The sequence below is a fragment of the Spermophilus citellus genome (genome assembly GCF_964194105.1).
Source record: "Spermophilus citellus genome assembly, chromosome: 5".
In the NCBI taxonomy this organism is placed as follows: Eukaryota; Metazoa; Chordata; class Mammalia; order Rodentia; family Sciuridae; genus Spermophilus; species Spermophilus citellus.
The window spans coordinates 83,029,886-83,048,858 of NC_138186.1; the positions used below are offsets into that span (position 1 = coordinate 83,029,886).

Sequence of the window (18,973 nt, forward strand, 5' to 3'; positions counted from 1 at the left end):
CAATCTTTAGAAGGTGTGCATGTTTTTAATGAATAACACTTTGTGGCGGGTTTGAAATTATTATGCTTTTTTTCTCTTTTTTTAAAAAAATCTGCTAAGAATGTCTACCAACTCACTTTTTGATTATTTATAGCTCCCTTCAAATATAATAGTTAATATTGGATTTGAAAAGAGCATCAAATTTAACTGTTACTTCTAAATAGTTGGCTCATTTTGTACATGTCCACCAGATTCAATATGAACTGTGTTGAAAGGTATTACAATATTCTATCATAATCTAAATAGTTCTCTAAACTTTATAACTCATGCAAGTAATTTCCTCTTTAAATTTATTTGGTCAATTTCATAATATGAATAATTTTTGTAACTGAAAATAGAAATTGGGAGGTAGTATTTTAATAAAAAATAAACATCTCAACATCTTTGTAGTTAATTTTGTTTTCAAGTTGAGAAAAGATTAGCCTCCACATATAATTTTAAAATATGGATTTTAAGCTGTTGTTGTACATAAGGAAATAAGCTGAGAAAAATTTGGAGTTCTACAATATTTTTACAGAATACTAAAAATAGATAAAATAAATTAAGCATCACAGAAAATGAGTAAACAATGTGTAAAAATTATTATTTATGTGTAAAAACTATTATCTAAAGTATCATCTCTGATGTAACTTATCTTGTCATTGTTATCCTTTGAATAAATCAGAAATTAAATTTAATGAATTTTAAAAAATTATTTTTTACTTAACTTTAATAACATTTTTAACTTATATTGCTCCTGTAGAAATTCAAAATTTAGAACTTGTGCAAATATGACACTAACAATTTATTAACTAATTTTTATAACACTTAAAAATGTGAGGCAAAAAGATTGTGGTGACAGTTTTCTAGAACTTATTAAGATACATAATGAAGAGTATCCTTTCTGTCTTTCTATTATAGCATTGTGCTTTCTACCTTTTTACTTAATTTAAACCCTTTTTGGAAACTTTACAATTATAAATCTTTTTGTGTTTTCTGTATGTAAAAGAAATGCACATTTATCATAAATATGTCTTAATATTCTGTATAAAAGGACCTTTTTTGATAGCTGGTGACAATGTGCCTATTATAAATTTAAGAAATGCAAATTTCTCTATTTATTGATGTAAAATAACAAAAGTTTCATACCAATCTTTTTGGGCTAGGTAACTTCAGACTCTCTTATCACTGTCTTGTCAGTTAAAGAGGCAACAACAACAACAACAACAAAAAAATGAAGAGCAAACATACTTCTGTCTCCATCATGAGTTCTGGACAGAGGAAATTCATTGTCACTATTCACAGGAGTCCTGGCCCTAGACTATTGCCCTTTTAATGTTATTCTTGGTACATTCATGTTCAAGCACTCCGGACTTCTGAGGGACTTTATGAACTCAAAAGATGGTGACATTGTGCAAAATGTAACCTTGTTGGGCATACATTTTAAATTGAAGCCACATTCCATAAACTATTTTTATATAGGCTTATGCACCGAATTTTGCATCTTCTATTTAAAGAAAAGGCTTCCAGGGATGTGGCTATGTTTCCCCTGCGACTGCTAGTTATTGCTGTTGTTGCTACTATTATTATTCATCACTTTTTATGATTTTTGTCTTCATTATTAAAATAATTTTAAGTGTTACCAATAGGAGAACAAATATATAAGTTTATTCTAAGTGGTGTTATCAGTGGATATGTCTCCAAATCACTGTTTTAAAATAACTCTCTTGGGGAAACTTAACATTGGACTGGTCACATATGAACAAACCCAGCCTCAGATTTATTTCTTTAGTAATTATGTGTGTGGAAATTACATTTTATAACTTAAATAAATTTGAGGTTAGTTTATTACTAAGAAATTAGAGAAAATATACAACTTGACATCTTTTGTGCCTATCATTGTTTCTCCATATGCATAAATTTTACTCTTTCATTTAATAATGAGTGATTTTTTAGAACAAAAACATTTAAATCATTTGAGATACTGAGATTTATGTACATAAATATTGATTCTAGAGCTTCATATGCATTTTCTAATCAATTTATACCTCAGACCATTTTTACTAAGATATTTTAAATGAAACTTCAGAGTCAATCGTTTAATATATGACATATATATGGTAAAAAAATCTCAGAATTATTAAATTAAAGATGGTGAAAAGAAAAATTCTACTCTGGTTTTCTGGAGGCAATTTAGGTAGAGATAGGTTATAGTCCAAGTATTCCTATACTTGACTGTGACTTATGCAAGAACAATTTCCACAAGAAATTTGCAATGATAAATATGAAGACCTTTATTTTCTATTTATGATGCATTTTAATGTATTGAAAACAAATTATTTACAAACAGTATAGAAAATTTATATTGTTCTCTCTTCTTTGAATAGGTTATGTGGGTATGCAATTTATGTCGAAAGCAACAAGAAATCTTAACCAAATCTGGGGCATGGTTCTTTGGAAGTGGCCCTCAGCAGCCTAGTCAGGATGGAACCTTGAGTGATACAGCTACAGGTGCTGGTTCTGAGGTACCGAGAGAAAAGAAAGCACGACTCCAAGAGCGATCAAGGTCTCAGACTCCCCTGAGCACAGCTGCTGCCTCCTCCCTGGACACTGCTCCTCCCAGTGCACCACCAGACAGGAGCAAAGGGGCTGAACCTTCACAACAAGCCATGGGGCCGGAACAGAAGCAGGCGTCATCCAGGTCTAGAAGTGAACCTCCAAGAGACAGGTAATAGTTCATTAATCCTGTAAACAAAAGTTAAGGTCTTCTTGAAGAACAAACACATTTTTAAGAATTTAACTTCTACTGGGAGGAATATGTAGAAATAGCACTTCTCAGGCCATACACAAAAGGCAACAACAGGCCTAAGCTGTTTTGTCTATTCCTAAAATGTCTGTTCCATAGGAGACCTTTGTTGAAAAACTTCTTTCCTACCATGCACAGTTGTAAGGATAAAATAAATCATTTGATTGAGCTACTAATTTCCAACCTTGAACTAAAAAAAAAAAATCTCTTAGATCATTGTTCATTTTAAAATTAGTTCTTTAATTAAAAGTGTTCTCTGAACCAATATGGTAAGGGAACAGGATCTATTGAAGGATGCATTGGAACATCACAGAATTTACAAGAAGGGTGGGATGAGCCTCCAGGTATCTGCATAGGCTTGTGGCCTGAAAGAAACAGTCTGATGTGAGATGTACTCAAGGATACCCATTGGTATAATGCAAGTACCACAGGAAGATTGATAGGGAGGTGGCTGGTGAGGTAGTGAGGTGTTTTAGTTGGTTTTTTGTTGTGATGACCAGAAGATATAACAAGGAAAATGTAGAAGAGGAAAAGTTTATTTTGGCTCACAGTTTCAGAGGTTCAGTCTAGTCCATAGCTCTGGGGCTGAGGCGAGGCAGAATATCATGGCAAAAGGGTGTGGTGGAGGGACATAGCTCAGGAAATGACAATCAGAAAGCAGAGAGAGATCTCTGCTCACTAGGGACAATGTATAAATTTCAAAGGCATACCTTCAGTGACCTACTTCCTCAGCCACACCCCATCTGCCTACAAAATTCTTCCTCTGTCTTACACATGAGTTTTGGGGGGATACTTCATACTTAAACCATAGCATCCTGTCACCGTACCCCTGAAAGCTCATGCCCATCTTATAATTCAAAGTACATTTAATCAGCTGGGCATGGTGGCACATACCTGTAATCCCAGTGGCTCAAGAGGCTGAGGCTAGAGGATCATGAGTTCAAAGCCAGCCTCAGCAACAGAGAGGTGCTAAGCAACTTAGTGAGAACCTCTCGCTAAATAAAAAATATAAATTAGGGATAGGGATGTGGCTCAGTGGTTGAGTGCCCCTGAGATCAATCCCTGGTACCATCCCTTGCACCAAAAGAATATTCAGTTTATTTCCAAGAGTCCCTATAATCTCAGCAATTCCCGCATTGTCTAAAGATCTAGTGGAAGATCTCATCTGAGACTCAAGATGAACTCTCAGCTGTGAGAGTAAAGATGAAAAACAGGCTACATAACTCCAACATATAATGGCATGGAGTAAACGTTTCAATTCCAAAAGTGAGAAACAGAAAACAGAAAGAAGGGATAGGACCAAAGCAAGACTGAAATCCAGCTGCACAAACAAGTTCTGTAGCTCCACAGCAGACATCTATCTGGGGCATATGGTATTGAGTTTTCTCCAAAGGGCTTGTATAGAGTGTTCATGGAAGTTCATTCTCTCTCTCTCTCCCCCCCCCACCCCCGCTTTGTTGTTCCCTTCCTCGATGATGTTTCGCCTCACCTTGAGCCCAGAACTATAGGGTTGGCTGACCATGGATTGAACCTCTGAAACTGTGATCCAAAATAAAACTTTGGTCCTCTAAATTGTTCTTTTCAGGACTTTTGGGCACAGAGACAAAAAGCTAAGTGAAATAGAAATTGATAACAGGAGTGGGGTAATTGCTGCTTCTAATACATGAGGGGACAGGTTCAATTTTCCAGATTTTATCCTAAGCATGATAGCATGCCACTGAAGATTTAAACAAGGGATAATGTGATCAGGTAATTTATTTCAATCAATTGCTTGATTCATTAATAAAATGTATTTATGGACAGACAATGCTATACTGTAGGAAATAGTGCTAACAAGGATGACGTAGTCATTCTCATCATGAGGCTTATAGTGTAGGGGATCTGTTAGGATTTGAATTAGGCTCAATTACTTTTGTCTAACTCTTATTTATCCCACTGAGTAATAGTAGGCTCCAAGTCATCTTTTGATCCCCTTTTCAAATAAAGTTCATACAATATGATCGGGCACTTCAAAATTAAGCAGGTCAGGATAACAGTCAAGACTCTACCATTATAACCACCTCATAGGGTGTGGCAAGAATTAAAGGACAGTGTATGTTTCCAAACTGGCACATGGTAGGCATTCTGTGATTATGCCTATTATTGAAGTTAGCAATCATAATGTTTATTTACTATAAGTAAACACAGTGCCAACAGCCAGAGGGTATAAAAATGAATTAAGATGTGGTCCCTTTCCTTACAGACCCTGGGGAGAGGTCAGACAATATCCCAGGAAAGACAGACACTTAGGCTGTTAGGTAGGATGCTGATTTCATCAAAGTTAAAAAATGTATTTAGTACTTTGGTAGCCCTAGGGAAAAGGAAATGATTTCTGAATTAAGCTTTGTAAGCTATCCAGGAGTTGTAGGGGAGGTACACGGCGTAGAAGAGGACAATACATGATGACAGAATAAGTGCCTAAATTATTTGAAGACAAGATAGGAAGGACATCAGTGATACCTTAGTGAAGGTAGAATTAATAGCAAACTATCATGGGTGAGGGATAAACAAGAATATTAAAAGTACAGGTTGGGACTGGTCAGAAGATAAACTAAAAATTTGGAGCTTTAAAGTTGTTGAAAAGTATTCTGGTTTTGATGTATGGTAAAAAATGACATGAATTTCAAGAATGAGAACTGAGGCATTTGTTTTGACTTTTTAAATGAAATTTCAATACCAATGGGGCAAGTACATTTACTGATGGTGTAGGAGCAGGGCAAGGCTGGTAGGTTGCAGTATAGGATTGGCAACTTCAGGAAGAAGCAGGACTGAAAGGAAACCAGTCTGTTTATTTGTTTTCAATTCTTGAAGATTTCTTGTTTGTATTTTGCACATTGATCAGGACCTAGTAGAAATAAAACAAAAGTTGAGGTGAGAAAAAAAGTATAATTAGTGGAACAAAGAGACAAGATGGAGAATACTTTCCATTTGCATAACACTGAACTCTTCCATAAAGCATCTCCACAGTTGGTTTTCTTTACCGCTCACATGAACTCTGCAAGGCAAGCAAATGTTATGTATTAGCATTTCAAGAAAAGCAATTGATTCAATATAAACTTCTATCAAGAGCATCTCTGCTTTAAGGAGCTACCAAATATTTGTATACAAGCATCACACTCTTATGAAAGCTATCTTTGATAATGAATAATATGTGATTATACTAGACACCTTACACTCTAAAGACCATTATTTCCTTCAGGACCAAATCATTTTCATTTCAAAGAGATCTTGAACTTCTTTACTTTTTCTCTTTACTATAACCAGCATGTTCTTACTACTACTCCCCACAACATATCTTAGTAACTGCACCTTTGCTAAACCACTGGAGAAATTGTCCAACTTTTTTACCCATTTTTGCCTGTATTTTTCTCTATTTTCATTTTTGACACCTGCTTTTGGATTCCCAAGCAATGATATAACCTTTGAAGAGTCTTCCTTTCAGACCTTAGAATTCCAAAATAAGCCTTGGGTTGCTTCCATTTGAATTGCACATTAGATCATATAAATACACTTAGTTAAGTTATCTAGTTTTTACAACTTCTGGCATAATAGCTGGAACTTCCCCAGACCAGGTGCACTTCAGTGTACAGGGAAGTACTGAAAGGGACAACAGAATGATACATTTACCAGACTGAAAGATCAGCAAACCCCTTTCCTTTATTTTTATCTTTGCCAGTATGTTTGACAGCATAGAAAAAGTAGAACTCCAAACTATTTGCTTCTCTTGGATCCTATTCTGAAATGAGTAGAAAGAGAGCGAGGAAGGGAGTATGAATAACACTTTCAAAAATTGCCAATGTTTCTATTATTGTTACCTGAAGAAGTTAGAACCAACTTCTGAAAAAGTGTTTGAGTGTGATCAAGTCAGAAATTAATTTGTTCTACTATTGATGAAGTGCTATTAGAATTGATTTCTGAAATGGACATTCTTGTACTTACATTTCAGTTATAAGTGACTGTTACCGTAATATCCACACATATCAAATATATATTTGGTTTTGAAGTAATATATGTATATATTATTCTGCTCCTATACTAACTATAGTATTTTCATCGAAGACATTTTTAAGTCTTTGAGTCACAAACAGAAGGTAGCATAAAATTTGTCCATTGATTGAATTAATTTATTAATGTATTTTATTGTTTCAGTTAAAATGAAAAACTTACATTGTGAAAATAACTTTTCAAGTCTTTGAATATATTGTGTTGCAAAGGGGTCATAAAAAAAACTTAAGCAATACAGGTTTAATGGAGCTCTTCATCATCTCAATTAATTAGACGTGGGATTCTAATTATTTGGAATGATTCAAGACTGGAATGCAAGATGAAATGTTACTTAGGTCTTTTCCTTAAATTTAATCAATTGCTTTCCTTCATGACGTTCCTTTGCATATCATAGGAAGAAGGCTCCAGAGCAGAATGGCAAAGGAGCCCTGAAGAGCGAGAGGAAACGCGTGCCAAAAACCTCTGTGCAGCCAGGGGAGGGGGCTGTGGAAGAACGCGAACGGAAAGAAAGGCGGGAAAGCCGAAGGCTTGAGAAAGGGAGATCACAGGACTACCCCGACGTGCCAGAAAAACGAGAGGATGGAAAAGCGGCGGAGGATGAGAAGCAAAGGAAAGAAGAGGAATACCAGACCAGGTACCGCAGCGACCCGAACCTGGCGCGGTATCCGGTGAAAGCGCCGCCTGAGGAGCAGCAGATGCGCATGCACGCCCGGGTGTCCCGAGCGAGGCACGAGCGGCGCCACAGCGACGTGGCGCTCCCGCGCACCGAAGCGGGAGCCGCGCTACCAGAGAGCAAGGCCGGCAAGCGAGCGCCGGCCGCCGCCAGGGCTTCGCCGCCGGACTCGCCCCGGGCCTACTCGGCCGAGAGGACTGCGGAGACCAGGGCGCCCGGCGGCAAGCCGCCAACGAACCACAGCCCGCCGGCGCCCAGGCATGGGCCGGTCCCCGCAGAAGCCCCGGAGCTCAAAGCCCAGGAGCCACTCAGGAAGCAGAGCCGCCTGGACCCCAGCTCAGCGGTGCTCATCAGGAAGGCCAAGCGCGAGAAGGTGGAGACCATGCTGCGGAACGACTCCCTGAGCTCTGACCAGTCTGAGTCCGTGCGGCCATCGCCGCCCAAGCCGCATCGGTCTAAGAGGGGCGGCAAGAAGCGGCAGATGTCAGTGAGCAGCTCAGAGGAGGAAGGCGTGTCCACTCCCGAGTACACCAGCTGCGAGGACGTAGAGCTAGAGAGCGAGAGCGTCAGCGAGAAAGGTAAGGGCGCGGCGCTGTCCCTGAGCTGGGACTTTAGCCAGGCTTCCAGGTGCCTGTGCCAGGGTGAGAGAAGTTTGAGTGCTCAGTTAGAGATGCGTGTGAGCCAAGCTCAGTGGTGTGTGTGTGTGTGTGTGTCCCCCCCCCCCCCCCCCCGCGTTCGCGCGCGCACACGTGCCAAGCTTAAAGATGCATGTGTGGCGCGGGGTTAGAAGTGAGTATGCTACCATCCGAATGTACATGTGCCCTGGTTAGAAGTGCACATGTTCCAGGGCTGGAGGTGAGGTTTGGAATGCTCATGGACAGTGATTCATCCAATGGAAGTTTTTTGATGGATTCATTGATTGATTGATGGGATTTTTAAAAGAAAGAACTATAAGCTCTACAGTTGAGTTAGGAGGCTTTCTAACTGATTTTGGTCCCAGTCATCTTGGGAAATGGAGTACACACTCATGTTTTTTTAAGTTATTTGGGTGTGGGTTTATTTGGAGAAAATAACTGATTTTCTAGAAAACAAAAACTGTACCCTATAAAGAATAATGTACTTATTTCTTCCAAAACTTCAGTTGGGTATATTTGAGTCACACTGGTAGCATTTGTCAAATTTCAAGCTAATTCTCCTCACAACTTGTGAAGAAATTACATCATGAGGGTATTATATATTGAGTTTGGGGTAGTAACTTTGAGGTATGAAGTTCACATTCCAGAAGTTTGGGGGACATGGTGTGAAAGGCTGACTTTTTTTTAAATGTCTAAATCTGCACTGTACAATATACTATAGCCTCATGTAGCTGTTTAGACATAAATTAAATAAAATTCAATAAACTTAAAAATTCAGTTTCTCCATCATACTTGCCACATTTCGGGTGTTCAATGGGGATAACCACAAAAAGTCCCATTAGGCAGTGCTTATCTAGAAAATACTTCAATTTAAAATCAATTTTCATGCATTTTTGAAGGTTATTCTCATTTTGATTCTGTTTTCTCAGATTTAAACTGACCAGAGTCTCACTTTGATGGTAGTCATCACCATTGCTGCAATGTTGAGGTCATTGGGTGATTCTTAATGAATTTTTATTTTGGGTATTTTTTTTAAAAAAATTGTTGGCTTGCTTTGTAATTGCTAGATGATGTACTAGATATTATACATTTTATTTTAGAGTCATTTTTCTTTCTTGTCTTCTGTCTCTGAACTGCATGTCCATGTCCTCCCCCTGCCACATATATGCTCAATCTCATGCTTTATGAAGAAATAATTTAAAAAGCTAGTTCTATCATTATTATTGCAAATCAACTTGAAATAGGAGTCTTTAGAACATATGAACACAGGATAAGTTTAACTCTCGGTATCTTGCCTTCTGATCACTTCTCTTTATAAGTTGCATAGGATCTACAGGCTTTAAAAGTCAGTTGATGAGTAGACTTTGTTAACTGCCTTTTGTTTTCCCCCAAAGTAAAAAAGTAGGTGTTCAACAAATATATAAATAGATGAAGTTAGTTGGTGTAAGGAGAACTCTTGATGGATGTGGACATTGTATATTTTCTTTGAAGAAAGGACACTACACCAAATCTTATTTAAAGTGTGTTGTGTATCATAATGGGGGACAGAATTGATCCCCTCCAATTATTGAAAATAGCAATAAATGAATAAAGAAAGCCTGAATAGGGGCTTGGGTAATTGGAGGAATGGGGCTGGTATGACTTGGTGAATTTATTGCCTCTTCAGGCTATTTTTCTGGAAATTTATCATTCTAGAAACTTTGGTGACTTCTTGGGATACACACATCTCTAAAGCTAGTGTTAAACCTCTTCATCTGGGAACACAAGGTCATCACATATACATTTATCTATTATTAATAGTATTTTTAAAATTTTGAGACAGGGTCTCACTATGTTGCTTAGGGCCTTTCACTAAGTTGCTGAGCCTGGCTTTGAACTTTTGGTCCTCCCACCTCAGCCTCCCTAGGTGCTAGGATTACAAGAGTTCACCACCCTGCCCAGCCCCATAGTATATAATTTTAAAGGGACAATGGGAAACAAAAATAAAATTTTACTATATCCTAAGCATTTGTTTGTTCTGTTTATCCCTTACAGGTATAAATTAAACCATTTAAGAAAATTCCTAGTCCATGGTAATTATTTAATATATATGTACTATTCTTTTCATTTGATATTATTATGTTTTACTACTCTGATGAGTTGATTCTTATATTTACTAGCAAATATGTATTTAGCACTTTCTGTGGATATACTGAGGTTAAAAGATAAGTATGTTCCCTTCCCTCATAGAACTTACATTCTGTTGGGAGAAGTAATCAATAAAAGTTAATTGCACAATAATATATAATTTCATAAATGTTTTAAAGAGATATTTCTGTTTCATATTGATGTGCTTTTACTATGTGCTAAAGTATTCTTTTAACAAGAAAAGATAATCCAGTCAAAATGGCATCTAAAAGATAGCACAGCTGGACATGGTGATAATTGCCTGTGATCCCAGCTAGGAGAAAGTCTGAGGCAAGAGGATCACAAATTTTAGGCCAGCCTCAGCAATTAAGGGAGACCCTTTCTCAGAAATAAAAGTTGAAAAGGGCTGGGGATGTAGCTAGCCCAGAGGAAAGTGCTTGCCTAGCATGCACAAGGGCTCTGGGTTCAATCCGCAATTAAAAAAAGGGAAATAAAAGCCATTACAGCCTTTATATTCAACATATAATCTTTCATATATAGTTTAATTCTGTTCTCTCTCTCTCTCTCACACACACACATACACACAGACACACACACAGACACACACACACACACACACACACACACAGTGAGTGACCTCTGTACCAGGATTATCCAAAAATTGAGGTCAGCTACCTCTTTTTAAACATAAGTGACATTCGTATTGCTGTAGTCAAGAGGGAAAAACTGGACATCTCTTGTCTACTAGCTTGTAAAGATTAACTACTATAAATTTCTCTACAGAGAAAAAAATAACAATGAACTAAAAGGTTTTGAATTTAAATGAAATCTGTAATATAATCCATTAGGAGAAGGTCTAGTGAAAATTTATGCCTCTAAGGAAGTGATTAAAGAGGTTTATTAGTAAAGAAAGATGGAGATGGTGCCAATGTTGAGGATAGAAAAATTGTTCAATTTCTGTGAAGATACATGGGAACATCGCTGCCTTGTTTCAAGTGGGTAAGTCACTTATACTTGTAAGGACCTTACTATATTCATTTTAAGATATAATATGCAATATATTATATATTTATATATAAGGACTTAATAATATATTAGTCCTAAGCTGGAAGGAGTTGGAAGAAGAATGTGGCGTTGTATAACAGAATTTCTTTCCTTTTTTTATATTTTCCTTAATTGGCTTTGAGTTAATTAAAGAATGCAATACAAATTAAGCAAACCTTTGAACTTTTTCTTTTTCAGTTTTTGATACTAGATATTGAACCTAGGAGCCTTGTACCACCTAAGTTTCTGCCACTGAGCTATGCCCCCCCCCACCTGCCTTAGAACTTTTAAATTGCTAATGAATGACTGATGTTTATAGGAGATGAAAAAGGTAGAGTAGCCCGCTTTTGGACAGAAGACCTTGCCACGTAGGCAGGAAAAGTGTGGTGGTAAAGGATAAAGCCATCTGATGTGATTCACCTCTCAAGAGACCCTAGATTCAGTGGATCTGGAAATGAGAAGGAGAGCTGCTTCTTGGGAGGTTCACTTAATATTTGTTGATAGGACAACTATAACACACTCTTCTTCATACCTCTTGTACAAAGTGAAGGCTGAAATTTAATTCTTAGGTAGAAATCAATTGAAATTCAGTGAAAGGCTTCAGTGAACCTCAAAGAAATTGGAACTCTATAAGACTCTAAGATTCTTACCCTCATGACCCAGCATTGTACTCCACATCTAATTTACCTAAAGAAGGATACCAGTTCATTACCCCATTTGTTAACAAATTTCATTTTAGTATTATTGTCTACAGCAGCAGAATAGTTAAGATCTATGTGGAAATGCTCTCTCTTGCTGCTCACAAAAATCCATCCAGTACCCGATCTCAAATATCAATGAACAACAATGTCCATTAGATATGAAAAGTACCAGCAGGATGAACCAAAGGAGATCAGGATAATCCAAGACACATTTACTTTAGAAGAAATAATTAAAGAGCAGGAAAGGGCTTAAAATCAAACAGAACAAAATGTTACACATCTTAGTGAAGTTTAGTATATCTGAAATGCCTAAATCTCATTCCCAGGAAAGTTTGACTTCCCAAATACAGATATTCTTTGTAAAATATTTTTAGATATTAAAGTTGTTAATCAGCTCATAGAGAAATTTTGGATACCAAAACCCTTAGCATTGATGAATTTGGACAGAAGGACAAAGTACAAGACTATACAACCGAACTCAAGATTACAAGTTTGCCTGCACAGGTAATTCTCCTAGCCAGAAAATACAGCATCATGATCAGAAACATTAAAATAAAAGCTAATGTAAAGTTTATGAACTCCTTTGGATCCAGAAAGAGGTAGCTATGAAATTAGCTATGAGGATGATAAAATAAGAAATAATATATTATCTAGTCTCCAACACCTGGAGACTAGATAATATATTACTGACTGAACAATGGGTTGCAGAAGATATCAAGGAAGAGATTAAAAAAGTTTTAGAGGTGAATGAGGTAAATGAGAACACAGATACAACATATTGAAATCTCTGGGACACTATGAAGGCAGTTCTAAGAGGAAAGTTCATTGCATGGATTTCATTCCTTAAAAGAAGAAAATCAGTGAGGTGATTAGAGAGCCTACTAATTGGGAACAAATTCTTACCACAGGCATGTCAGATAGAGAACTAATCTCTAGAACATATAAACAACTCAAAAATCTTAACACCAAAAAAAAAAAAAAAAAAAAAACAAAAAAAAAAACAAAACAGACAACCCAATCAATAAATGGGCCAAGGAACTGAACAGACACTTCTCAGAAGAGGATATACAATGAATTACCAAATATATGAAAAAATGTTCAACATCTCTAGCAATTAGAGAAATGCAAATCAAAACTACTCTAAGAATTCATCTCACTCCAGTCAGAATGGCAACTATTATGACTACAAACAACAATAAGTATTGGCAAGGATGTGGGGAAAAAGGCACACTCATACATTGCTGGTGGGACTGCAAATTGGTTCAGTCAATCTGGAAAGCAGTATGGAGAATTCTTGGAAAACTGGGAATGGAATCACCATTTGACCCAGCTATTCCACTCCTCACCTATACTCAAAGGACTTAAAAACAGCATACTACAGGTACACAGCCACATCAATGTTTATAGCAGCACAATTCACAATAGCTAAACTATGGAACCAACCTAGATGACCTTCAGTAGATGAATGGATAAAGAAAATGTGGTATATATACACTATGGAATATTAGTCACCATTAAAAGAGAATAAAATCATGGTATTTGCATGTAAACGGGTGGAGCTGGAAAATATAATGGTAGCCAACCCCCCCCCCAAAAAAAAAAAAACCACAAATGCTGAATGATTTTTCTGATTTAAGGATGCTGATCCATAATATGCTGTGGTGGGGGTGGGGAAGGGGGAAGGGAGGATTAAATGAATTCTAGATAGGGCAAAGTGGAAAAGGGGAGGGTAGGAATGGAGGCAGCATAGGAAAGATGGTGGAATGCAATGGTCATCATTACATGTACATATAAGTACATGTTTGAAGACATGAAGGATGTGACATGTGACTCCATGTACAACTAGAGATTTGAAAAATTGTGCTCTATATGTATAGTATGAATCGTAATGCATTCTGTTGTCATATATAACAATGTAAAATAAAAAAAAACATAAAAATAAATTAGTCATGAGGAAGTCTTTATAATTCTTGGAAGGCTCAAAGAATAAATGCAAATGTCATAATTGTTAAACATAAGAACTCCAGACCATTGAAGAGAGGAAAGATAAAGAGGAAAGTCTAAATCTTTGGAGATTAACAAATAAGCTAGCTCATAGAAAAATTGATAGTTAAATTACCTTTGCTCTTGTCATCTTCTGTGAATTCTAGACTGCAATTAATCAATGGTTTGAAAGTTCTGAGCCAAATAACATTGAAATTACAGTTCTATACACATCAAAGCCATTAGTCACCTCCAAGTTCTCAGAAAACCTACTTCTCAATTTCCTTCTGAGAAAATTACTTAAGAATATATGTACTCAGAAAACTAATGGTAATAGTCAAATAATTGAAACAAATAAGAATCAAGAAATACTGGAACTAACCGAGGAATCCAGTGCAAAGAAATGCCTGGATGACCTTGTATTGCAGAAAGCAGTCTGCTCATATTTAAACTGGAGGTCATTTCTAGGAGACTCCCACAGAAACTCTTCATTGAGATGAAAATCATAGGTTCTAAGAAATGTCCGATGACTAAAGAGTTACATGACATAATTGATTTTGTAAGGGAAGGCTGTGTCTTCTTTTAACAATAAAAATGACTAATTTAAAATTGAGAAAAATTAAAATGTTACAGAATATCATTGCCCAAATATAAAGCAAACAAAAATATGAAATTGTTTCAAATAACTGGTAATAGCCAGTTGAAGTAGTAACCTAGATACAGTTCCCTCTGAGTGAACAGGAACACTGTAGTGCATCTGTAAAAAAGGAAACTTTATCTTTGTGTATCATTGGTTTTACTGGATTCTGAAGTATTCCATGTAATGGTAGTATAATAAAAATTAAAAAGTGGAAGTATATAAAAATTGATCTTTGGTTTTTCAAGAGTAAGTATGAACTCTCTTCTACACAGGATACGTAACACATGTTTACACAATAGAATACAAATATTATGTCCATGACAAAATAAAGATAAAATTTATAGATATGGGAATGGAAGGGCTTTGAAGAGGGGAAAAGTGTTGGTATTGGTAAGCCTCATATAAGATATTGAAGAATTAAAAAATTCTAAGGCTAGAAATATATTGTGAAGTATATGTAAATAAAGGATTGTATAAAGATAAAAAGGGCTGGAGATAGAGCTCACTCAGTATGTGGGAGGCCCTGAGTTCAATCTCCATCACCTAAAAAACTAAAACAACAAAACAATAAACAAACCATTGGATTTTGAAGGCAAAATTATGTAAATCAACTGAGCTAATGTTTTGTCTTTAGTGATTTTTAGCCACAAATAATACCTTAAAATTATAAACCAACAGATAATGTCTCAAACAAAAGAGACAACATACAGAGACAAATCCGAGTGTTTTTCACTGGAAAAACAAATAAAATAAATACTTTAAAAAATGTTGAGACTTGGAATTGATAGTGTGTGGGTAGAGTGAACATAAAAGTAAATGAATTACTGTAGGCACTTATGATTTTAAAGCCTCATTTTATTTTTTAATCATATATGTGAGTTAATTTGATATCCATTAAAATATAAAATTACCAAAATTCTGTTTAATACCCCTTATGTTAATTTGCAAGTAACCAATTTTGTGCTTTCTGAGGTATTATATAATTGACATTTTAACAGTTGGAATCTCCAAACAGCAGTGGGTCTACATGTAGATGTAACAGCATTGGCTTCTTTTTTTTTTATATTAATCTATCTTTAATTTCTATTTATATATACACCAATCATTCATCAGGACTTTTACCTGACTTTGGAAATCTGTTGAGTAGAACAGATTTCCAAAGTCAGGTAACAGTGCCTCCTCTTAGTAGTTCTCTCATTAGAATCCACCTCATCTCTTTTGCCACTTCTGCCTTGGCCTTTCCCACGTAGGCTGATAAAAACAATTTTTGATTCTACTACCTCCATCTTTTATCCTTCAACCAAGTGCTTTCCCTAATCTCCTCTTTAATTTGCCCTACTAATCTAAGCAGACGGAAAAGATTACTATAGAACAGCATTTGGGCAGTGGGGACAGGTTGACATTTAGCACTAATGCCCAACAGAGGCCTGGTTTTCTTGGGTATTACAAATGACAGGGATAGAATAGGCAGGCATAAATGGGGAGGCTACTGTCTGGCATTACTGAGGGAAAGATGAATTTAATTATTCCTACAAATGATACACATGATTTCAGGTGTTTGATGCTTTTGTTTAAATGTTTTAGAGAGACACATGGAGAACTATCTTACAGTAGGTGTGGAGTGGACAGTAGCTTTTTAAATCTGTGCAATTTAAACCTTGGGAAGAAATTGAGAGAATAAATTGACAGTGTGTGTGTGTATATGTATGTGTGCTCTGAGATAAGAAGCTAATTACTGATTCCTAATTTCTAATAATATGCATTAAGAAACTATTGGAAATAATTATGGTGAAAGGCTAGATTTTCATTGTCATTTTCTGCCTAATATATAAATGACCAAAAAAATCCTTGATTTTAAAATTATGACTAAAAAGTTCTAAAAAAGGAGAGATGCTAAATTTGTAAATCTAACATGATTATGCCTAATAATATTTTTCCAAATTAGTCCATAGCTAGAAATATTAGTCATTTAGTTGCATCTGAAAAAAATTCTTACTCTTGATTCAGAAGAAAAACTAAATTAACATCTGGGCTACATTTTCAAAAATAATTATGTAGATTTTACTTGTAATATATGCTTACCATTTTAATATAGAACATTTAAGAAGATGTGTAACTAAAGGTTATTTTAAGGGGAAACATTTATGCTTCCAAGTCCATTTAGAAAAAGATTTGATATTGAAGATTTCAGTGTCACCTATTTTATCTCAGTAAGTTTTTCTTTAGTATCCTTTTAAAATGCAGAATCATACTGCAGTGTTTTTGACCCATTTTATCTAGTGAATGAAAAGGTTGTCCTTACTTTTGGTTCAATTTAACAGAATAATGGAATTTCAGACCTGGGAAAGACTTTGGAAGCAAACAATAATCTCTTCACACACTACTGAACAGAAGGAAATGTTCTGGATGTTAAGATCTGCTTTTTTCCCCCTGCCTTGAAGCTCCTTTACTTTGCAGCTGGAAGAACTTGGGATTCATTGTGCCCAGCACCAAATAAACACTCTGATAAATAGTTTTTAGTCAGTTGGTCCAGATACTTGTTCTATCTTCAGCCTGGGGCTAGTCCTAGAAATCTAGCTTCTTAGAGATTCCTGAGATAAGGTCCCAGATTTGTACCTCAATACTGATGATTATATCCATGTCCCTAGACCCTTGTGACTGAGTTGGTTTCTGCTCATTTAATCACTACTTTTAAAATATAGTTACATTCTGAGATAATGGAAGTGAAGATTTTGATAAGTGAGTTTGGAAGAGAATATAGTTAAATGCCTGATAATACTCATAGGGAGAAAGAGACTAAGGACTATACATGTTTGTATACATACATGACAAATACTGGCATTCGGTATTTATTTCAGTTTTTGTTTATCTATGAGATATATAATACCATGAAAAATCTTATTCAGTAGTTACTATATGAAGAGGGTTTGATGTGCAGGACAGCTTTAGGCATATTCAGAGACTGTAAACACTTTGAGCATCTTACTGAACCTCTCAAAGCCTCAAGTTTCATTATTTCAGAACTGAAGATAATAATTATGAAGAGCTAATTCTTCCATGAGAACTTTTATTTTGTTATCATAAAAATAAGCTTTGCATTAAAAAGTTGCATATTATTGGGGACACATTAGGATGGAAATAGGATACAAAATGACCCAACTTCTGTTTGGGTGTAAAATAAAGAGTTATATGAATCCATCTGTATTTTAGAACTTCAACCCAGGTACTTTGAATTCATTTTCTAACAGACTAAGTGTGAATTCTGCCCAGGATTAACCTGTGGTGCTTGGGAATCTATAAATAAGGGAGGGATTAAAGAACAGAAAACCTACCTTGCAAATATTTGGAACAGAAACTAAAAGTAACTTTTACATTGGGATAATAATTGGGAAATCACTCTCCAGGGTCTAGAGGATTATACATGGTAGTTGTTAATGACTGCCTTTACACTGTCATTCCAGTTGGTGGCAGTAGAACCCCCGTACAATGGGTCATTTCACACTGAACAAAATCCGTTAATGGCAGTGCAACCTGTCTCCAAAGACCAACCTCTCTGGCATTCTGCTCTTTCTGATTAGTATTTATTCTTTCACCTTATACACTTTTCCATCTCTATTATATTCTGTCTTATAAAAACCCTTCACCTGTAGCCATGATTTAAATTTCACTTTTTCCTCCATTGTTCTCTTGAGTTATCTAATATTGGTTAGTATAATTTTTATTTTTTGTACGTTTTTATTTTCCTGAAGGAAATTGATTATATACTTAATGGAAAATGCATATTTCTACATTTTATTTTGTTTTATATTTTCCAATGTGCTTTTTAAATTTTCCATAGAAATATAGTTGTTGAAATCTACTTACCAAGGTGACAGTTTACAGATAGATGCGTAGAAATATAGTTTTTGGATCCAGCACACCATTGAATATTTCTTTTTTAAATAAAATATAAACTAATAAATTACATTTTTGAATAGGAAAATAAGATGTATACAAAAATACTATTGAGGAGAGCTACATTTGAAAAGCATAGTTTTTCTGTCTTCTGGTTCTTGGTGTATCCCTTAAGCATGAATTTGAAAACAATACCTCAGTCAATATACCTGTTCATTGGGTGACAGGATATTATTTACTTTGATATTTGTGTAATTACAGCCCATTTTCTACTCTCAGAATTACTTTTTTATTTGAATTAACTTTAGACATTAATTATTTGAATTATAAAGAAAGGATTATAATATTTCTATCACTACACATTAACTTAGTGTACATTTTAATGAAAGTGAAAAAATTTTAATTATC

At 35.6% G+C, this 18,973-nt stretch overlaps 1 protein-coding gene across 1 annotated transcript in view; it reads left to right on the forward strand.

The window, feature by feature from the left end:
- Positions 1-2,408: 2,408 nt before the first annotated feature.
- The window catches only part of RIMS1 (regulating synaptic membrane exocytosis 1), a gene marked incomplete at both ends in the record, with an annotated part of 215,022 nt that continues 198,457 nt past the window's right edge, over positions 2,409-18,973 (forward strand). Inside the window, 2 exons of the mRNA XM_081294576.1 lie at positions 2,409-2,746; positions 7,263-8,119. Of these exons, the coding sequence (XP_081150702.1) occupies positions 2,409-2,746; positions 7,263-8,119 (1,195 nt within the window). The remainder of the gene's footprint in view (positions 2,747-7,262; positions 8,120-18,973) is intronic.